Source organism: Diabrotica undecimpunctata, chromosome 1 (genome assembly GCF_040954645.1).
Source record: "Diabrotica undecimpunctata isolate CICGRU chromosome 1, icDiaUnde3, whole genome shotgun sequence".
Classification (NCBI taxonomy): Eukaryota; Metazoa; Arthropoda; class Insecta; order Coleoptera; family Chrysomelidae; genus Diabrotica; species Diabrotica undecimpunctata.
In genome coordinates this window covers 173,383,395-173,407,609 of record NC_092803.1, presented here as the reverse complement: position 1 = coordinate 173,407,609, position 24,215 = coordinate 173,383,395, and the positions used below count along the sequence as shown (strand labels likewise).

Genomic DNA, 24,215 nt, shown 5'->3' with positions numbered 1-24,215 from the left:
ATTTTATTTTGCAAGTACCAGAGACGAGTAGAAGCTGAAAAAAAAAATGAAAAGGAAGCAAGGAAAAAACAAAAGCTTGAAGAAAAAGAAAAAAAGCACCTAACAGAAAAATGCAAAATCGGATTGCAAGGGAACAGAAAAAATTAATATTTGTAAAAGCTATGAAATTAAACATTGAGAATGAAGGAAAACAAAGAGGAGAGATAGATGGAGCAAATAAAAAAGAAAATGAAATTTTAAACAAAAATGTTGGTTGTGGGAGAAAAACAGGTGAAAAAACTAGAAAGCCGGAAGCTAGCAATTCTGTGGATTTAAAGGTGGGCAACTACGAACTAGGTGACTACGTCATTGAAGTTTACGAGGAGAAACATTTTCCAGGATTAGTAGAAGACATAACAGAAGATAAATTCAAAATCTATGAAAAAAATAGGTTATCATTATCAAAAAAATGTTTGTTTAATTACACTGCCTCAGTACATTAAGAAAAGGGGTCTTTTTCTGTACCTGAGATCAATAATTTGTAGGTCTTTCATAGCTCTTTGCTCTTACGCAATAAATGAAAAAAAAAAGACTGTTGCTAAGTAACTTATTGTTTGTTGTTTTTTTTTTCATCGTACATCGTTTTGTTTTCTTTAGTTTTTCTATGCATCTTTTACATAAAAAATATGTTTTTATGCTTCTGTATTTTTTATACCTACCGTGAAAACATTAAAATACATATTTACAAAAAATTGCGTGTGCAAGAAAAATTCTTTTGCATTTTTTTTTTTTTTTTTTGGAGAATAAAAACACATTTTAATTTTTTTATTAATTATTTTGATAAAGAAAACATCAAGCTATCAAATATACTTTAAATCCATTTTCTCTATTATTTCGCCAGTTCGATTGTAGCAGCGGAAGCGAATAGTTCTCTGTGGTATCGAAGTGCTAATTAATAGAGTTGTTGTTGTTTTTACCAAAAAATGGAATTAAATTCAGATGGCAGAGGAAATCCACCTGACAGATTAAGGATTGACGATGTTGCTAGTAATATGCATTATGAAGTTAATGAAAAACAAAAGCAGTTTGAGGAAATTATAAATATTGATATTAATACACAATCAAAACAGGTACCGATAACAAATTCAAAAAACTTTTTACCAGATTATCAGGTAAGCAATAAAACAAATATTAATATAGGCCAGTCCATAATGTCAGAGGTGAAAAATAAATACAGTCAAGGTGACCAAGGTCCTTATTTTGTTTTTATGCAGAATAAGGAAGGTAACATTGGCCGATTGCATCGCATAGCGACAGCACGATTAATTTTAGGTGCAGTACCTGCAATTAAAGATAATATTGTTAATATTAATATTATAGGAAAAAATAAAATTAAAATTGAATGTAACACATATAAAAGCGCTAATATTTTAGTGGAATGTAAAAAATTAATAGAAAGAAATTACGATTTATATATTCCAAATATTTTTACTCAAAAGAGTGGGGTAATTAAAGGGGTAGACAAAAATATTTCAGAAAACGAATTAAAAGATATTATTGTTCCAAGATACGGCAATTTTAAAGTAATAAACGTTAAAAGAATAAAGCGAAAAGAAAATGATCAACTGGTGGAGACGGGTACGATAGTGGTGTCTTTCAGAGGCCAAATGATTCCAAAACAAGTAATCATTGAACGAATGATATACCAAGTGGAACCTTACATTCCGAGAGTAATACAATGCCTTAATTGCATTAGATACGGACACGTTACGTCACAATGTCGAGGTAAGAAAAGATACAGCAAGTGCGGACAGGAACATGATTCAGATGTATGCGATTTAACAGATCCCACTTGTATATTATGTTTCGGAAACCATTCAGCATTAGATCGAAACAAGTGCGCTGAGTTTGAAAAACAAAAGGGCATTAAATATATAATGGCAAATGAAAATTTACCTTTTGAAGAAGCAAAATTAAAATACAGCAGTAGCTATAGGATAGTCCTGAATTCAACAAACACAGGAAATAGGTACACAGTGACAACCAAAAGAAAATGGAGCGAAGGAACTCAAAATAAATCAGTTTATCCTTATTCAAAAGAACACGAAAATATACTGGACACTGCAATTACCCGTCGCTACCAATTATAAACAAACCATTATATCAAAATCAAACAAAAATAGTCCAACAAAACTCACTAACTAGTAAACAAATTACTGATAATATAGTAACAATATTTAAAAATTTCTTAGACAAAAACTTAATTCCAATAGCAAACAAACAAATTTTAGACGACATTAAAAGTAATATAGAAAAAGTTTTAAATGGCCCTAGTAAATAATAAGATTTTACAATGGAATTCACGATCAATAGTGAACAATAAAGGCCATTTTGAAAAGTACAATTTCGAAAATAAATTCTTAGCTATTCTTTTAAGTGAAACTTGGTTAAAACCGAATTCAAAGATAAGCTTTTCCCAATATAACATCTTCCGTGAAGATAGATCAGATGGTTATGCAGGAGTAGCGATATTATTAAGAAAAAATATCAATTTTCAGAACAATTTAAATTTTTATAAAATAAATAATGTCATGTGCGTTGCAGTACAGATTAAAATAAATAATAAAATCTTAAATTTATATTCCATTTATGCAAAACCCAAGTTATGTGTGTCAAAAAACGAATGCGTTAAATTTTTTATTAGTTTACAAAAACCTTTTTTAATAGGGGGAGATTTCAACTGCCATAATAAAATGTGGGGCTGTGATGTCACCGATCAAGAAGGTCTTTATCTTTTTGAGGCTATGGAGGAATGTGGACTTAATTTCCTAAATGATGGGTCAGAAACATTAATTCGTAGACCTATGAATTTAAATAGATCTGCTATAGACTTAACAATTTGCTCTAGGGATATTTATTACAAATTTAATTGGTACACAGAAACTTTGAGTCTGGGTTCTGATCACTACCCAATAGTAATAGAATTTAACCATAATACTGATAATAACGTTACTAATAGTAATGATGTCACTGAAACTAATGATATATCTAGATCTAGAATTACATGGGATATTAAAAAGGCAGACTGGGCTTTCTTTACCTATCTCTTAAACAATGAAAAGAATAATAATATATCAGATGGTTCAGAGCAAGAATATTCCACATTTTGTGACTCAATCAATTTAGCTAGTAAATGCTCTATTCCAGAGAGGAAAAGGGGGCCCAATGCAAAATTTAATAAACCATGGTGGAATGATGATTGTAGGAACGCTATAAGACAACATAAAGAAGCTTTTTTTGCAGTTTAAAAGACTATCTAATTACGATAATTATTTAAAATACCAACAAGCAGAAGCTTATAAAAAAAGAATTATTTTAGGCAGCAAAAGAGCTTCTTGGAAAAACTTTTGTAATAGTTTAAATAAAAATACACCCATTAGCAAAATATGGAAGGAAATAAGAAAATTAAAAAACGTTTATAACCCTCCCAATAATCCGATAGTTGTAAATGACTGGACAGATATATTTTTTAATAAAATTGCTAGACCTTGGGTTATAGAAGGAGAAATTAATCATAGGAACCCTACGGATAATAGACCTGAAAATGACGAAGCAAACACAGACAACATATTTCTCACAGAAGCATTTAGTCTGGAAGAATTAAAGAACTGCCTAAAAAGACATAATAATTCAGCTCCAGGATTAGATGGTATACACTATAGTATGTTGTATAATTTACCCATACATAAGAAAGTTCAACTACTAAATGTAATAAACAATATCTGGATGAGTATGGATATACCACGTGCATGGAAAGAGTACATTATAGTTCCAATTCTTAAGCCACACAAATCACCAAACTGTCCGGATTCGTATAGAGGCATTTCTCTATTATCATGTGTGTTAAAAACAATGGAAAGAATGATTAAATGTAGACTAGAATTCTGGTTAGAAAAAAATTCTAAAATACCTGCAACACAATTCGGCTTTAGAAAATCATGTTCTACGATGGAAAATTTAACGCACTTAATACTGGATATATATAACTCATTTTCCGTCAACAAGTCGGTATTTGCTACATTCATAGACATAGAAAATGCATATGACAATGTGAACCTACAACTTCTATACCACAAAATGAAAGAAATCGGACTGCCAGATATACTCTGCTGGAAACTTCATCAACTTTACATCAATAGAACTCTTTATCTTCAAATTAATAACAAACTAATAGGACCGAGAGTTTCAAACATCGGGTTACCTCAAGGGAGCATCTTAAGTCCAATATTATACACTATTTACACAGCTCATATAGGTCAAAGCATAATTACTAGCAAACAAGGTAAAATATTACAATTCGCAGATGATATATGCATATATGTAGATCAATTGGAAATAGAACAAGGCAGTAGTAAAATAAATACAGTATTTAAACATCTACAAGAAGACCTAGATCAAATAGCATTAAACATATCTACCAAAAAAACACAAGCTTGCATATTCTCCCGAAAACGAAACATTCCAGAAGTAGTGGAGTTGCAAAATGTCTCGTTTAAAGTTCAACCTAAAGTTAAATATTTGGGTATTATACTGGATAGGAAAATGATTTGGAAAGATCATATTGAGTACATCGTAGCAAGAGCTGACAAAGGGTACAATGCGTTACGAGCAGTAAACTATACAACCTGGGGAGCAGATCCCAACATAGCATTACTAATGTATAGATCATACATAAGATCAATATTAGATTACGGATGTTACTTTTACAATCAAGCCGCCAAAACCCATCTTCAAAAAATAGACATCCTTTCAAATAAATGCCTCATATTATGTATAGGAGCTTTGATGAGTACTCCAATATCAAACCTAAGCGTAGAATGTAATGAACCACCACTATGGTTAAGAAGGAAAACTATGTGTGAAAAATTTATAACTAAAATGATAACTAAAGAGAGCATAATATGTAACAACTGCCACAAACTTTATATAAATGACCTAACCACTGAATACTGGAGGAAAAAGCCAACATTACTTCTTGCCGAAAGTTACAATAGAATAAGACAATTTAAAAATAAGCTATACACATCAACTCTGCCATCCATGTTTCAGATAAATCTAAACAATATACCAAACATACAACCAACCTACATGAGAGATTACTCGAAATTTCCAGTTTACTTAAGGAATGCCATGTTTAATGTGGATATAGAAACTTTATTTCCGGAACATTACCAAATTTATACCGATGCCTCAAAAATGAATTCGAGAGTGGCCGCTGCCGTGTGGGACCCTAGGACAAGGTATAAAGAGGGTATACGACTTAATGAAAATTTTACAACATTTTCAGCAGAACTTATTGCAATACTGAGAGCAATGCAGTATATAAGCAGTGTAAACAATAACGAAGAGAAATTTCTAATCCTTACAGACAGCAAAAGTGCTTTACTTAAACTGGAAAGTTTGAAGGACATATCAAACTACATATATATTGACATTATTAAAGCATATATCGCACTTAGGGCTAAGGGCAAACAAATATCATTTTGTTGGGTAAAAGCTCACTCTAATCTTAAACACAATGAAATAGTAGATACTCTAGCTAAGAAGGCCACCGAACAAGAAAATGAAAGTAAATATAAATTAACATTAAATGATGTTTACGCTAATATTACCAGCAATAAAACCAAAACCTGGCAACAATGGTATAACAACTCAACTAAAGGGCTATTCTACAAAAACATACAATTAAATATTCCAGCTAAATCATGGTTTAATCATTACCACAGCGAAAAAATCGTTGTTTCATACATATGCAGACTTAGATTTGGACACTGCCTAGTTCCAGAACACAAATTTAAAATAGGTCTTAGTGATAGTAATCTTTGTGAATGTGGTGAGTTAGGATCTGCAGAACACATGATACTAAACTGTAGACTAAAGATAATAGAAATAAATCAATTCATGAATCAAGTATATAGAGAAACCAATATTACAAGACCTTTTAATCTAAAAACAATATTATCTAGTTTAGACGAACGTGTATATGAGATCCTAATTAAACACATACTTAATATAAAATTAAAATTGTGAACTATTAATACCTGTGTTTATCCCATTTGTTTACCTATCTTTCCGTGGTCTAGTCTTGTGTTTGTGCATTGCTCTGAAAGACCCCTGAGCAGAAGTACTCCTTGTTGACATTCCTTATAATGTAATTTAAAAAAAAATGAATAAATGAATAAATAAATAAATAAATAAATAAATAAATAAAAAAATAAAAATAAAAAAAAGAAAATAATAATAAAAAACACACAATAAAGAATAATGTTGAATAATACTAGAATATATTTTATGATATAGATATATCTATATAAATGTGTAATATTGTATGATTGTAGCTGAATATTAAATTATCCATTTATTGTTATAGAATCTAGGTATATCTTTAAAATACAAAATCTTATTTTAATAGTAATATGTGACATAAATATCTGTAGAGCAAAAATAAGTTCGGCTAATGGATTAAGTCCACAGTCAGGAAATTCGATGACACACACACACTCTATTATTTCGTTTTCTTCATATTTACGTCTAAAGTCAAATATTTCTTAACTGGGCCGTTATTAGGTCGGTTTACCTTAGCTAGATAAAGTGATCCCTAGATATTTAAACTTCATCACTAACTTTCCTGCTTAAAATTGGTTGGATATATTTGAAGGATAATTTAAAATAACCGGGAAAAAAATCTTTATAAGTTTTACAACATTCAACAGGATATTTATAAACTGTAAATTGTATTTTGTATTCAGTAAAATAGCACATTTTTACCAAAACGCAAAAAAAATGTTAACTGAATTTTAGCCAAGTATATTATCTTATATACATCATTTATTATCGAATAGCTGTACAATAAAAGATATAAATACATCGTAGTTTAGGATGATTTAATGGTAGTTGTAAAGTTTTTATTACCTTACCGCGGTTCCTGTTAGTGAAGGACTCCCCCCTATAAACACATATCCCATACGCCATTGGCCAATGTTTGTACGAAGTAAACACTTAGTCTAGAGAAGAGATGCTGTAATTTATTGAGTACACCGCATACCTGGTCTTATCGTTGCACATATAGATAACACGGAGCCGCCATCTTTGGTAAACATTAAGACTGGTTTATGGTCACGGATGATGGGATGTGTCTCTCTTATTGCCTACCTTGAGAAACTTTCCGGGAACTCATTATGGCCATCGTGATGGTCATGTTAGGGGAAAATGAGTAAAACTTTTATTTCGTTTTTGCCGACATACATTGTGGCTACAAGTCGTTAACGACAAAGATAAATAAGAAAAATTTTATTACTTGCAAGTGTTTTTAATGATTTGTACTTGTAAAAAGTTAATACATACTGTTAGTAAGAGTTTTAAATAAAAGATAACAACCTTTTGTTATGTGAAACTATTTATACAACATTGCGAACGTTTCTTTTTACGAGGAACTGTTACAAATTTGGCTTTACCCTTACACAACAGTAATATTTTCTTTCGTTCTTCAAATAGTATCTTACTAGGACGTCGACAACTAATTGCATGATCTTATTTTTCATAATATGATGAAACTACTTTAATTTTGTTTTTTTGGATGTGTTTAATGATTTCAGTTATTTCATTCAATTTTTAAAAACTTCCAGGAATTTTTAATATTCTTTTACAGGTCACCTTTCAAATTTTGTCAGTGTTTTACACATATCATAAATTACTTTAATGTTTCAATGACGTACAAGTAAATATTAAAGACGTAATAGCATCGGAGTAGCCCACACTCAGTGTAATGTTCGTATACCATGTCTAACTCATTATCCATGGAAATGTTCGAGGTAGGTGATATTTTAGAAGACAAAGAGTGGCTTAATAACCTAACTACCGCAGTGTCTCAGAAAATTCTTAAAAATACTAAAAAATTCTTCTTCTTCAGGTGCCATCTCCGCTACGGAGGTTGGCAATCATCATAGCTATTTTAATTTTTGAGACAGTAGCTGTAAATAGTTGTTTTGAGCTGCATCCAAACCATTTTCTCAGGTTCTTAAGCCATAAAATTCGTCTTCTTCCGATGCTTTTTCTGCCATCTATCTTTCCTTGCATTACGAGTCGCAGGATGCCATACTTCTCGCCCCGCATCACATGTTTCTTTAATTGTAAGTTCAACTTTCTTCTCTTTACCTATTCCTCTCAGTACTTAATTGTTCATAACTCTATCTACCCAAGAAACCCTCATAATTCTTCTATATATCCACATTTCAACGGCGTTAAGTCATCTCATTGTGTCTAGATTTAACGTCCATGATTACACTCCATAGTATAGTACACTGTATATACATTTTGTTAGGCGTACTTTAAGAACTAATGTTAAATCTTTGCCACATAGGACCTTTTTCATTTTCATAAAATTACAACGTGCTTTTTCAATTCTGACTTTGATTTCTGCAGTGTAGTCATTATTTTCTGTTATAAGTGTTCCTAGGTAAGTGTACTTTTTTACTCTTTCGATCTGCTGGCCCTCTACTATCAAGATTTCGTTAGTATTATGGTTGTTTTTACAAATTTTCATAAACTTCGTCTTTTTGATATTGAGCGATAGTCCGTACTCCCTACTACACATTATTATTTTACTTATGAGTCTTTCCAGGTCTTGTAAACTATCGGCTATTATTACTGTATCATCTGCATATCTGATGTTGTTAACTAAGACTCCATTTACTCTTATGCCGACTGTTTCATCTTTCAGAGTTTCTCGAATTACCTCTTCAGAATAAGCGTTAAATAATAAAGGTGATAGTATGCAGCCTTACCTGACTCCTCTCTTTATTTCCATTTTTCAGATGTCTCTTTTTTAATTCGTAGTATTGCTCGCTGATTGTAATAAAGGTTTGTTATTAGCCTTAAATCTCTTTCATCTAGGTTTTTATTTTTTAGAATTTCCATAAGTTGGTCATGTTTTACTTTATCAAACGCTTCATTGTAGTCTATAAAACAGACGTAAAGAGGACGGTTAACATCCAAACCTCTCTGCGTCGGCACGTTGAAGGAGAATAATGTCTCTCTGGTACCCATACCATTGCAGAACCCATATTGTGTGTCACTAATATCCAGCTCCAGTTTAGAGTAAATTCTGGCGTGGATAATTTTCAAGGTATGTGTATTTCATACCTTGGAAAAAAAACTAAAAAATACTTTAGACTAATTTTACAAATATTACGGGAGATTAAGGTTAACTTAAAGTAAACATTGCAAAAATGTGCTCTACAGAAAAATGTTGTTTTTTGTGTAAAAAAAAGTTGTAGTGATTTGTAGCATCTGCATGAGAAATTACTACCATGATAGTTGTGCTAGGAAATGAGGCGCAATGAAAGAAAATGCAGCAAAATGTGGCTAATGTGCAAAAAGTGAGGTTAAGTCAGCAGAAATTGAAATTTCATCATTGAAACCAAAGGAAATCATTGAGTTTTAAAAAACTTTTCAGAGGATTGAAGAATCTATGGCTTTCTGAAGTAGTAAATTTAATTCTCTAATGTTGGAAAACCAGAGTAGCTACAGAATAAGAACTGCGAGATATAAAGAAAGAAAATATCCATTTAAATCCAAAGTCATCCAGCTAGAGAAAAAAATCTGCGAATTAAAAATTAAAACCAAATTAAAAATGAAGATCCTAAAGAGGTTGTAATGGAAATTGCTAATGATCTTTTATCATGTAATTTGTTACAACCAGGAAACTAAAAATGAATCAGTAATTGTGGCAAAATTGAGCTCTCGAGATATTAAAACAAAAGCTATTAAACCAAGGAGAAATCGTAAGATAGACACAAATAGGACAAGTTGTATTAAAGACTTCTTCTTCTTTTTATGTAGACATGGCTCTGTTTTTTATTGTGCCTCCAGTAAGTTATCGTTTCATCGTTTTCGTGGTCTTCCTACTGATCGTCTTCCTATTGGGGAACCGTCTCTTGCGTCTTTACTACTCTATTTGTTGTCATTAGGCTTATATGATCGTTCCATTCTACTCTTCTATTTTTTACCCAGTTCTTGATGTTGTCCACCTTGCATCTACGTCGTATATCTGTTCTTCTAGTCCTGTCCCATAGTATCCTGCCATTAATGTTTCCAAGTATTTTCATCTCTGCTGTTTCTAACATACTTTTTGTCCTGTCTGTGTCAGGTCGTGTTTCTGTCGCGTATGTCATTATTGGTCTAATGACTGTTTTGTAAATTCTGCCTTTTATTTCTTTCCCGATATTTTTATTTCTCCATATTGTTTCATTAAAGCAGCGTGCGGCTCTGTTTGCTCTATAAACTTGATCTTCCACTTCAGTTTCCAGTTTTCCGTAGCTAGATAATGTGATGCCTAGATATTTAAACTCCAACAGTGGGTACGTTAGGAAGAATTACTAAATTTATAAGTCTCTCTCATCGTAAAATAGTGTATTATTCTCTAATAAACTCACATCTGTCTTATTTAACCATCATATGGAGTAATACCAATCACACAATCACACAAACAGCTTCATCCTCTTACGGTATTACAAAATAGGGCTAATAAATATGTTTTTAACTGCCACGTCTTCATCCAATAGAAGATTTGTACTGTCCAAGAAGAATACTCAATATTGAATCAATGTTTACTACGCAAGTTTGTGTATTAATTCATAAATCTAAGCTTTCTCAAGTACTTAAAAATATTGCCCTAACACTGACTGAAGATGTACATGACTACCATACTAGGCAAAAGGGTACTTTTCGTACAGAAAGAATACGAATGTCTGGTGCACAAAGAAGCATATAGTAGGAAACTAGGAAACTAACTAGGAAAATTTAAATTTGACCTAAAACAATTACTTTTTGATAACTACTTTAAGACCAATCAGATTTGAATCATTTTAATTTCTTATTGTATATTTTGAAGAAATGAAAAAAAAACCTTTCTGTGTTAACATAGATTACTTAATCAAATTTTGTAACTAAAAATATGTGATTTAAACTTTGTAAAACCATTGTTAATGTAGTACTCATAAAACCAACATAGCACTTGGTTTAATAATATGAATTTAAATTAAACCTGTACATTGTAAAATTAATTAATAAACTGAAAAAAAAAATAGTAAAAGTTAATGCTTATGGGAAAAGAAAAACGAAAAATTTGGAACGCAGTGGACCCAAGTTCCATTAGGACTGATGTTATGAAGACAATATATTACTTAAAGAAGAAGAAGGGAATTCTTGTAAAAATCTTGATAAAGAAACTATTTTTTTTACTTAGTAGTGGTTTACTTTCCCACGAAAATATTTTAGATAAGTTTGATATAGTCGTTATTGTGCCATTTATCACTACTTTAACTAATTTTGGTTCACACATTTGTGATAAAATGCTGGCGAATAATATGCATCGACAAATATTGACTTTGCGATTCAAAAAAAGTTGTGTAAACACTAAGCTAATCTAAGGAATTTCTAACTGAAAAATGTTTGTACTTGTTTACTAAATGAACTTTAATATTTTTGATAAGTTTAATCGTTTAATTTGTTTATGTGAAGTATATCTATCTTTTGAAAGAAAATAACTTCCGAATAATATTAAATACTAATATTCTCTCTTAACCCATCAAGTATCATGACCCCCATTTGGAGATCTGGCGCCTGCGCCCTCACAGAATTGCCATAATTATTCTAATTTTCTTTCTTTTGTATATCAATGACATACACGACGAATTTATTATGAAAAATTATCTAAACCATTTGCTTTGACGAACACAATTTTTAAATTGTTTTCTTTGGTTTTTATAGTTTGAAATTGGTGATTAAATGAGTTTTGTTTGATGAAGTTAGTTATATATTTGTAAAATAAATTGTATTACATAGATCTTGTTGCTCTAAATCAGGCTATCAAATCAAATCAGACATTCCAAGTCAGACCAATCATCTCTAATGGGACTTGGAGCTTCTGTTGTGACTAGGTTACCATTATTGTGACCATTATTCCAAATCCACAAGACCATAAATTTTATTTCGATAACATTTTTTTTAAATTTCCATCTAATGCTAAATCTGAGAGATAATAGAGAAAACCATCCACATCACGTGTGTTTGACGACGTTAAAACTTGGATAGACGATAACCGGACATTATAGTAGAAGAACAAATGAACGGGAGCAAAGAAAATGTGTAATTTGTAAGAAAAATGTTCGAAAACAACGTACAAAGTGATGTGTCTTCATATTGAATGTTTTGTGGAATGGTATAAAAAGTAAATTGTATGTACCATAATCTTCAAACCCCTCATCCACAAATAAACAATTATATCACAAAAAATATTGTGTTTTTCTTTAAAATCCGTTAGAAAAATAAAAACAGGTGACACCTAACGGGTTCTTCTTGGAAAAATCGTATTCAAATAATTTACTTATTTTTGCACAATTACAACTAGAGTGAACCTTACACAGTCAAATTCTGAGAAAATCCCTCTAGATGATGACATAAATTTGGTGCATTGAAAACTGAGTTATAAGTGAAAACTCTTGGAAAAATTGATAATAAGACACTATGGGACAGAGCCAAGTACATATATACTACGTAGATGCAAGGTGGAGAACATCAAGGGCTGGGTGAGAAAGAGAATAAAAGTAGAATGGATTGATTAAATAAGCTGAATGACAAAGTAAAGATGGCAGGAGGTGCTTCCTCAATAGAAAGACGATCAGTAGGAAGACCACGAAAACGATGGAACGACAACTTACTGAGGCACATTAAAAAACAGACAGAGTCATGTCTACATAAAAAAAGACTAAGAACTTCTTAAAAAGAAGAGCTAGCATCCAATATAAATACTGTTGTCGAGATTAAGGTTAAAAAGTCTTGATAAAATTATTGGGATAGAACTTTCTCTAAACTCTAAACTCTATCCTATCCTCTACTTAGTTTATTACTATTTTTATTTTATTTTTAGTTATTCAAACTAATTAATTTGAACAGAAGAGAAAAATTCGGAAAGAAGAAAAAAAGGTTCGTGATTTTTTACCACTTATCGTTATTTTGCCTCTCCATCCTATTCATACTTTTCTTGTAATATATTTTTATATTAAATGGTATGGGAATATAATACAGTCTTCTCTTATACCAGATTTCGGTCTAAGTGATTTCGAACTGACCTTTAAATTATAAACCATAAAATCTAATTGTTTATGATCTACATCTATGGCAGATAGAAAGGCTTTAAGTGGTCGTATGTAATATTAAACAGAATCTTACTTGTACGCATCATAAGAGCTATTATTCTGTAATAACTATAGTCTACAAGTGAGCCCTTATTGTGTAATTGTATGTAAATTGACTCACATCATTCGTTTCGCCTCCCACCATATTGCCAAAACATGCCACAAAGCTTATGGATTGTGTTGATACATATCTCTCTTATTGCTTTAATTATCCCGGCCACTATGCCATCTTCACTAGGTGATTTATTCAGGCATCACGCGTCAAAAAATCTCTTTAGGCAATAATAATGAAAAGACCCTCTCCAATGAAACAAAAATTGTACTGAAACGATGTACGGAAACGGATCTGCTGAGGTAAAATATTCCAGAAGCAAACAGCGCCTCCGTTTGAATTTCCAGGCGGAACACCATTACAAGTTAAAAAAACTAGGATAGAGTCTTGAAGTCTGAAAAGTCCTACAGGTAAAAGTATGAAGCTGATGGATGCGCTCAAAAGAAGGGGGTTATAAATGTCTTGTATTTAAGAGAGGAGGTGGAACGGACAAAAAACTAGTTTAACATTTGGTATAATTGCTGATATAGAAATGAAAGATAACGTATTAGAAGCTCTAAGAACGAGTGATATAATAATCAAGTGAATTTTGTACTTGATAGTGTTGAATGTTGTGTGTCTGTATGCTCCACAAGGAGAACGGTTGGTGCAGTTCTTCCAAGAGGAAAAATGTATTATTATGAATACATGGTTTTATCTACCAAAACGTAGATTATAATACTCAAATGATCGAGGAGACAATATTGTAAGAAATCAAATAGATTATATAATACAGTTAATGAACGATTATAAAACTGCATAAAATCGGTCAAACCTTACCCAGATGTCGATATTCGGACAGACCATACTCTACTGTGCTCTGAATTTATCGGCAAAATATATTACAAGACTCTGGTGGTAGAATTTTAAGTGATATTAAAGAGTAGTATACCGAATGAAAAATTAACATAATAGAGTTATTTAAAGATGACCAAATGATCTACCAAGAAATTACGTCTGATCGAGATACAGGAGCACCGATTTTAATCTCAGAAGTTCAGTAGGAAGACCACGAAAACAATGGAACGACAAGTTACTGGAGGCACATTGAAAAATAGACAGTCATGTCTAAAAAAAAGAAGAAGAGGAAGAAGAAGAAGAAGAAGAAGAAGAGTAGTTAAAAAAAAAACATTTACGTATGTTTTATATTTTGCAGGTAAATATGAAATAAAAAATGTTTTAAAAATCTAAATCTTTTCGTAACCTTCTTAACACGGAACTGTCTATAATGTTGAGCAAAAAAGGCAAATCTGCTAGACAAACAAACATTTCCGCCTAAAATTTGCAGTGAACATAAATTATATCAAAAGAATTTACTACAAATAACTACAAATACTATAAAAAAATATTATAAAAGGATTTTTTTAGTTCAATTTCGAAATTACTGGTTTTATATTTTCATTACTACAGCAATTTACTTTCGAACTTCTTATGCTGTACAGTAGAATGGACCATTGGCTGTCAAGTGTCTAGCGATAATCCAAAACAGTGGCAAATTAGTAAAATATACTATAAAATCCCATTTATATTATACATAAAACAAATGCTGTCTACACCAACTACCAGTTGACACACTGATTATATTTATATACTTCAAAAATTTTGGTCTACCCTCGTATAACGAATAAAGTCATTAGAGTTTGTGTATTTGTTTTGTTGTCCCCGGTATAAAACTTTATTTATTGACTACAACAAATAAATAAATATTGCTTATTACCTGTGGCCGCATGTTTGCCGGCGAACTCAAATATGCCATACTAGTTTTAATCTGACAATCAAACATTAGCACACAGACAACGTTTACAAAGGGATATGTTGCTGTAAGTGAGCAGATTAACGAAATCTTTTGTCGTTTACAAATGAAATGAATTAACGCCATGGTAATCTAAATTGTTCCTGTCGTTCTTTATTGAAATGTTAATAAAGTCGACTGAATAGCAAATAGAATTTTTTTATTTATTTTAATGAGGATATGGTCAGATATATTAGCAAAAGCAGGAGCAGATGTAATGAAAACAAGAAAAAAGGGAACTCTTTCAAATTAGTTGATATCTAAAATAATATACTAGAATTTGAAAAAAAAAAGGTAGCAATAGAGCAAAAGAAAGACATAAAAGATTTGAAAAGGAGCGTGCAAAAGGAAAAAATAGAAATAAACAAACTAAGAACCAGATCTAGAGAAGAAACTGAGAATAGATATAAAATATTAAAATACACTAAAATACTGGAAGAAGAAGAAGAGGAAGAAGAAGAAGAAGAGTTACTGTGTATTTCGTTGAATTTAGAAGTCTGGAATGCTCACTTATGAATACCAATTATAGAAAAAATAAATCCATAAAAACATTTAGCCGACGCACATGTGTATTTTTATATCGTAACATTATTAGGTATAACTGCAATAATTAATCAAATAAAATATTTTGTGTTGATAGCTGGGAATGCATTTAATTAATTATTAATGATTTTTTTACATTATTATTTATGTATATATTATATATATATCATAAAAAAATCCTTAGTAATTTATTAATTGCATTCCCAGCTATCAACACAAAAAATGATTGAAAATGAACTCTTGAACATTCCTTCTATTCGAATGTCTTTTCAACTTACTTACATGTTTCATCGACAAAAGCCCATCTAGAGTTTTAAACCACATTCATTGATGTCACACGCATATTTTGCTCATTTTCCCCACAATTATTATTTTTGTTATTCGACAGTGTATCAAAACGACCGTGGCACTGACAGAGTGCACTAGATTAAGACTAGTGCCATTGTTAGAAGTGTCAGGGTGGGCACTCCATCAAAGTAACCATACTACTCGGAAGACACGTACTGCAACTACAAACGTCATTCATACTTAAACCTTTTATTCACAAGTAACGAGTGGATTTCGACGGTCGCATAAAATTTTCGATTATTATGGAAATAGTTTCATTTTCGCAAATCTTTGTGTAGAATAACTGTGTTGTAAGAAATATATCTAGACGAGATAAAATGGTTTTACACTTAAATATTCATATCGCAAAATAGAATAAATAATATTCAAATAAATTAATTTTGCTTTAAACCACAGCTACAAAAAATAAAAACAACAACAATGATGGGAAAAAACTAAACGACAAAAAATTAATTATACAAGAAAAAAATTAATTTTTCCTTTAGAATAAATCATAGTGGGACATTCAATAATAACCGACGAGCGACGTCTTGTAAATACTAAGAGTACCGCAGAGATTTTAAGATATAAGTACCTACTTACTTAATGAATATATTTCTTTACGAGAAAAAATACTTAATAACTGTGTATCTGTAGCTATAGTAATATATTATTTATACAATATTAAAAAGTAGTTGTACTATTTTGTAAACAGACTCAAAAAAGTAACAACATACAATTCTACGCAAAGTAGAAGCTGGATTCAGCAAAAGGGATCATTTTATATTAAAATGACATGATTAATTCAAAAATCAAATGAATATACCCTTGTATATAGCATTAATGAATTTTGAAAAAGCCATTAGAAAATTGAGCTGTAATAAATAATTTGACATATGATTATTAATGCCCAATAAGTTTGATTTCTCATATAATAATAACATCCTTGAGAGTCATACACACCAGGATATACAAGAAATGCGATCAACAAGTCGATGGCACTCCATTCCGTTTCAGAAACATTTGGAGAACCCGAGTGGATCTATTGTCAAGCATGAACTTACACAGTATTCAAACATGAATGTGCAAATATACGCTTACTTCATAGACTATTTCAAAGTTTTTGAGCACCAGAAATAGCAGAAATATGCAGACCAACTGCTGCAGGCGAGGGTGACTTAGGAATCATTATGGAACTCCATTAGCCTTTGATAGCTCAAGTAAGGGTGGAGATGATACATTGGAGAAAATAGTCAGATGAACGGGGATTTCACAAAGATGCGTATTATCTCCACCCCTCTCTAACTTGCATTCTGAAAACTTCTTTGCAGTAAGGATATTAGCGCTTGAATTAAAATCAACAGCAAAACAATTAATAATGACGACGATATAGTCGCTATTTACAACAGCCTACCTAAACTCCTGAAACTTATAGACGATATTGCAGATTAAAGTAAGCGTTGTGGTCTATATATGGATAAGAAAATGAAACTTATAGTATTCTTAAAAGTATAAGGATTATAGGCATGAAAAACTTCTTTATCCAAAAAAAAGTCATGTAAATCCTGGATCCTGTTAGTGGGGCTCGCCAGGGGACCCTTTTTCCGGTATACTGTTCCATCTGGTTCGGAAAAAGTAATACGTATGTCACAAATCACAACCACTGGTTCAATATATAATAAATCAGTGCAAATCCTGGCCAATGCTGATAATATCAATATTGTTGGGAGAATGGAAAACGCTGTACGAGAGGCGTATGTAGCATTAAAAAAATCAGCTACAAAAATGGGTTTAATAATAAACATCACCAAACGAAGTATGTGAAGTTATAGAAAACGACGTCATCGAAGTGAATGAATTTGGGAGCGCTCCCTAACACTGAATATAATACTACCGCAGAGATAAACCGCAGAATTTGCACGGCCAACAGATGCTATTTTGGGCTCAATCTCCTCTTTAAATCCATAATTATATCGAGAAATATAAAAATAAAACTACAAAACAATAATACGCCCAGTCCTAACATATGGTTCAGAGACCTGGACTCTAACAAAAATCTATGGAGCAGTGAATGACAATTTATAGAATATACCAGGAACCTGATATCGTAAAACATATTAAGATATGACGTCTGAGGTGGATAGGACATGTAATGCGGATGGAACAAAATGACTGAATGAATATGGGAATACGTGCTTGGCGGAGAAAGGCGACTGGAGAGAAGTTCTTGAGGAGGCTAAGACCCACGCAGGGTTGTAAAGCCAGAATGATGGTGATGATGAAAACGTCAACCGGCCAAATATGCAGTGCTGAGGTGACCAGTTAAGAGGAATTGTACTGCATATAGCTACCGATTCTTAACCGAATGAGAAAAATAAGGAAATTCGTTTAACATTCAAGTAAAAAATGATGCACTACCTTTATCACTTATTATAAGAGGTAAGAAGAGACCAGTATAAAGTAAAATGCCTAAGATCCACGCGGCTGACTTGGAGTCACTTTAATACTTTTCTTCGTGATCTGCCATACGACGATCTGGAACTTTTGTAAAAATTCTTTTTTTTTTATGCAAACAGCATTATTTTAATTACCAATCTAATGAAATTTCCTAAGATCCGATCGGTCAATACCTCTTTGAGATATTGAGAATTTAAATTCAATCTCAAAGTAATATTGTTTTCACATAAGATTTTCTTCATCTTAAGAACGAAGGAAATGTATATGTCCAAAAGTGAATCTTTATCGATTGACTAGATGTGGAATATCGATTATTGTGAATGACTGGATGACAGTTGCCTGAATAAAACAAAAACATTTTTGTATTAATTTTTTTATTGATTTCTATAACGAAAAAAAAATTAATTACAAATGAAGTACCTGCTATATACTTTTAAATATGAATAAAAAAAACTATTTTGGTTATTAATGATCCTTTGCTAATTGAACAATATATTTTAAAAACTATTAGCAAACAATAAAAACAATTAAGTACTTAATTTCATAAAAATTTACATTTATCTCAACGTTATGTCGATACCACTCGTTCACCTTGAACATTACTTTAAAGAAATCGATATGTTGTGACATGATTTTTAAATTTCTATTACACAATGTCAGTGAATCGAGCCCAACAAAGCACCATCCCACTAATGCAGTCTGTTCCCCTTAAAATGATCTCTCTACGCTTGTCTTTTATCTCCCTCGTATCAATGGATCGTTAAATACGAAAGAAAAGGACACAGATATGCTCACGCAGCGCAAAACGTCGAAAATTCTTCGCGAGTAAAATGTGTTTACTTTTCTGTCCTATGTACACATCCTTTGTCCGGACTCGCCGATATCGTATTTACTAGACATCTGCTCTCTCTGTATGAGCCAAGTGGATCAGAAATTGAAGCTGGTATGGCACGCCATGCTATCAAACTTCGATGCGCTGATGTGCATTCAACGAAAATTGTTTGGTTATATTGCAAGTATGCATCATCTCCGTGTCTGCGGCTTAAAACTTTGCGGTCTTATATGTCAATAAAACTTTATATTATAAATTTTTGAAATTGTTTAGTTTTTGTAGGTACTACAAATCTCAAAAAGTTTTTTTTGTCATAGGCCTTTGCCATTCAGCCAGTCACAACTTTTTAAAGTTCTTCCCAAAGGAAAGAAAAGAAAATAATTATCACAATACATATTTGGTTATCAGTAAAGGAACAAACATGGTTACTCGCTTGTCGTCTAGGGACCCATCAAGACATTAAATTAAAACATAAACTAGAATGGGTCACGGATAGTAGGTTTAAAACAAATGGGATAAAACAAAAGTTACTATTTTAATTGGGCTTACATATTATTGAGGTTACTTTTCGAAATAAATTCTGTTACAATTTTGTTATTTAATGACAAAAGGGTAACAAATGTTATAGGGTGAAAAGATTTCATGTTTGATTAAATTTTTTATTAAGTCGTCAGTTTGTTGTATATATTTTGTATTTTCAAAACAAATGTGGTTTAAATCTGCTTCTTTTTGACAAACTTCACATAGATTGGAATTTACAATTTTAAGTTTTGCCAGATGCGCCGGATAACATGCGTGTCCTGATTTCATCCTGATAATAGATGTATCTACGTGGAACAGAGTAATTTTTAAACCATAATTCACTTGGGATTGTGAGTTGTATGAGTGCGTCTTGTGAGTTAGAGTGTTGACTATATTCATAATATTCTTGTTTCCGCTGATTGTTTACAATATTCTTGATTGTTACATATACATCTGGTATGCAGAGCTTTTAATCTGTTTTCGCACCAGAATCAATGACTTTCCCTAGCCCTATGTGAGCTTTAATCCACATAAATCTAACTGTTCTTTGTTCCTGATGTAATTCAAAAATATTTTTTTTTATTAGAAGGATGTAAATATTTGTGCTTTCGCTAGGAAAAGATATAGTCTCAATGGCTATAAGAACCGACAAAGAATCAGATGCAATTATTGTGGAGTTGTCATTGGAATCTCAAAAAGTTAATAGCACATACTTGTTTTTTTTTTCAACTTTAAAAGTAACATCCACAAGGAATCTAAGTTCCTGTAGTTGGCTGTATACCATATATAACAAAAATTTTTATTAAAAATCCTTTATAAAAGGTATATAATTTAAAAACCCAATCGGGCTATATCACAAAACGTTTTCGGAATCCATGTTCCATCATCAGTGCACTAGGTATACATGTATTGAGCCACTAAATATGTGGGTAAAAACCACATAAAAAAACCGCAGTTGCTTTCATCAGGTCCTCGTAGACACATCGTCTCAGGACCAGCAACTTAACGTGGAATCATACGTCGCCATGTTACCAAATCCACTGGTAACTTTAACATCATAATATTTAATACCATACAATGTAAACTAAATTTAAACCAACCATTTTTAACGGGTTTTTACCCACATATTTAGTGGCTCAATACATGTATACCTAGTGCACTGATGATGGAACATGGATTCCGAAAACGTTTTGTGATATAGCCCGATTGTGTTTTTAAATTATATACCTTTTATAAAGGATTTTTAATAAAATTTAAAAGTAACGGTTAGCCAATTTCGGGTCTTGGTAATATCTTGAGAATGGATTATACATAATACAGGAAAATATAAGCTTGGATTCATAAGTTTTAGTCTATATTTTCGAATAAGAGGTGGAATGGAAACGAGTGGGAACTTGTTATAAAAAAGCTCCGGTTCTCTTAACTGACATTGCAAACTTTGTCTTGAACAAATAGCTGTTTTCCAATAATAAAAAAATAATACTGTTGAAGAAATACAATTTTGTTTATTTAACATCCCAATGTATTTACAATATGTAATATAATTCTTCCTCTTTGGCGCTACAACCCTTTGTGGGTCTTGGCCTGCTTCATCGTTCTTCCGTTCTGCTCTGTCGGATACTTTCCTTCGCCACTACCTGATGGTTATAAGATCTTCCTATACATCGTCTATACACCTTTTTCTCGTCCTATTTCTTTGAGGTCTCCAACCCTGAATTACTTTTACATCTCGATTATTTATCATTCTTTCTAAGTAACCAAGCCAGGTTAGTCTTTATGACTTAAGAAAGTCACAAGTAACTTTTAAAATTTTTTAGTCGTTTTTATTTTATGTTAGCTTTTGTTAAATGAAAATTGTTATTATTATTTTGATGGAGAAATATCAATGTCTAATAAGTTTCAAATTTAAAAATGTTCTTGACTGGAATGTGCACTTCAACTGAAGCGATAAGCGAACGTTTACATTAGTCAAATGAGTTGATCAAGTCAGTTGAATTCAAGTAACGTGCATTCAATTTTCCGTTTACACATAAAATTTAAATGAATGCATGCCAATTGATTTAAAATGGCGAAACTTGCGGTAAAGAAAGCTATTTTGCAAACAGTTTTAAGTCTAGCTAAGGAATTAGCAGAAAATATGAAAAGAAAGAAGCAACAGAAAAAGAGAATATGGGTTAGAGAGTGGATTACTCGAAGAGGAATGCAAGGGTGCCTCAAATAACCTTCTCCGTGAGCTTAAATTAGAAGATTGAAGGGATTACAAAATAATTTTTTTACGTCTAAATCAGCAGCAATTCGAATCGTCACTGGAAAAAGTTACACCCAAAATCAGTAAACAGTATACGGTTATGCGTGAAGTCTGCAATTTCATATTTTTTGGTAGAGATATTGGAAGCGATTTACGAAGTGTTGGAAGAATATATTAAGGTAAGAAATAAGGCGCCAAAAATTACTAAAACGTAAATTTAGTATTTCTATTTGGGTACAAAAAAAGTTTACTACCTATATAATAAAATTCAGTGCCTCAGATAGTATATCATTGGTTGAAAATAGATGACTGAAGTGTTCCGTGTTTATCATTTTTTCATAAGAATACTGTGAATTTGAATCACTTGTTATTGTATATGGGGTGTTCGCATAATAGGGAGAGTCTAGTTCATCTCCATGAGAAGCTTGCTGTTGAGGGGGTATCGGATTGCGATTTTCTTGTTGCTTTGCTTTAATATTTTAAATTCGTGCATTTGAAAGCAAAGTAGTGCTCATAGAGTAAAAAGCAAAGCTAATACTGAGCAGCTGGCTAGCAACGTAGTGACCATAAATTTCAAGCTCATCTTCCTTAGCGGTTTCACAAATATTTTGCAATTTGTTTATTGCAGACGATGTTTTGTCATCACACTTAACTCGTTTTTTAAGGCTAAAACGAGATGTACTTGATGTTACATGTTCAGATACTGTTGTATTTAATAATATTGATGGAGAAACTGATGAGTTGTCTGTAATACCGTCCGACTCATTTCCTCCTGCATTTGCTACTTCTTGCGGCAAGGCGATATCTTCAGCGGTGGTTCCTTCTGTTGAAGTTGACACGGTGCCTCCAATGATTTGGCTTGTTGATTAAGAACTCTAAATAATATAAATACGAGGATAGATTGATATTAAACCAGCCTTTGATAGATGGCACTACTTGATACTGAATTGGTTTCGGTGTTGACATTTTCCATTCATGACATGACGTCTGTCAAAATTTTCAATTTTAAAAACAATTAGTATGGTTTTTACAGCCGTCAAAAGCAAGCAAATTTTGTGTTTTTGGAGAAATGGAACCGTCGAGTATCGTTCGGTGATTAAGTTCCTCCACAAAAAGGGTAAAACGAATGTGCAAATCAAAGGCGACCTGGACGAAGTTTATGGTGAGGTTGCACCTTCGTTAGCAACAGCAAAATTTTGAAAAACTAAATTTGTTAGTGGTCGTTCGAGTTTGACGATGAGCGTCCCGAGAGTCCAAATGAAGTCACCACGCCGGAAATGATCAACAAAGTCCATGACATGATTATGGCAGATCGTCAAATTAAGCTCCGCGAGTTAATAGAGGTCCTCAACATTTCCTACGAATGCATACACGACATCATTCACCATCATTTGGACATGAAAAGCTATCCGCGCGATGGGTGCCGCATTTGCTGACAATCGATCAAATGCAAAAACGTGTGACTACTTCGGAGACGGTTTTGGCGATAATACGGCGCGATCTGAAGGATTTTTTTCACCGATTTATCACCGTTGATGAAACCTGGGTGCATTATTACACACCGGAAACCAAAGAACAGTCGAAACAATGGCGCAAACATGACGAGGGGCCGCCGAAGAAGGCAAAGAGTGCACATTCGGCCGGCGACTTTTTACTGGGATGCGAAGGGCATCATCCACATCGACTACTTGGAAAAAGGAAAAACAATCACTGGTGAGTACTACGCGGCATTATTGGATCGATTCGATGCCGAATTGCGTCGAAAACGCCCCGGTTTGGAACGCAATAAAGTGCCCTTTCACCAAGACAATGCACCGGCTCACCGATCGGCCGTCGCCATGGCAAAATTACACGAATTGGGTTCTAAATTGGTTGAACACCCACTGTATTCCCGAGATCTTGCCGCCAGCGATTTTCCTGTTTCCAAACCTAAAAAAATGGCTTTTAGCACGCCGTTTCGCAACAAATGATGAAGTCGTCGCTGAAACTTCGGCCTATTTTAAAGAGCTCGAGCAAAAGTACTATTCGGATGGCATAAAAAAATTGGAATATCGTCTTACTAAGTGTATCGAGCTAAAAGGAGACTATGTTGAGAAATATAATTTAATTCCAAAAAACTTGTTTTTTTATCAAAGCTAGTTTTATATCAATCCACCCTCTTATATAAT

At 32.3% G+C, this 24,215-nt stretch overlaps 1 protein-coding gene across 1 annotated transcript; it reads left to right on the top strand.

Annotated features, from left to right (window-relative positions):
- Positions 1–2,732: 2,732 nt before the first annotated feature.
- LOC140436416 (uncharacterized) lies at positions 2,733–22,917 on the top strand. The gene is made up of 3 exons (XM_072525235.1): positions 2,733–3,240; positions 3,482–5,872; positions 22,676–22,917. The coding sequence occupies exons 1-3, from the start codon at positions 2,733–2,735 to the stop codon at positions 22,915–22,917; spliced, it is 3,141 nt and encodes a 1,046-aa protein (XP_072381336.1).
- The last annotated feature ends 1,298 nt before the right edge of the window (positions 22,918–24,215 follow it).

What these genes read in the sequence shown, in the direction of transcription:
- LOC140436416 (XM_072525235.1), top strand. Translation starts at nt 2,733, where the DNA reads ATGTGGGGCTGTGATGTCACCGATCAAGAAGGTCTTTATCTTTTTGAG. An exon ending in ACCATGGTGGAATGATGATT is followed by an intron (nt 3,241 to 3,481) that starts GTAGGAACGCTA and finishes ATAATCCGATAG; the next exon opens with TTGTAAATGACTGGACAGAT. An exon ending in TAGTAATCTTTGTGAATGTG is followed by an intron (nt 5,873 to 22,675) that starts GTGAGTTAGGAT and finishes TGTTTATTGCAG; the next exon opens with ACGATGTTTTGTCATCACAC.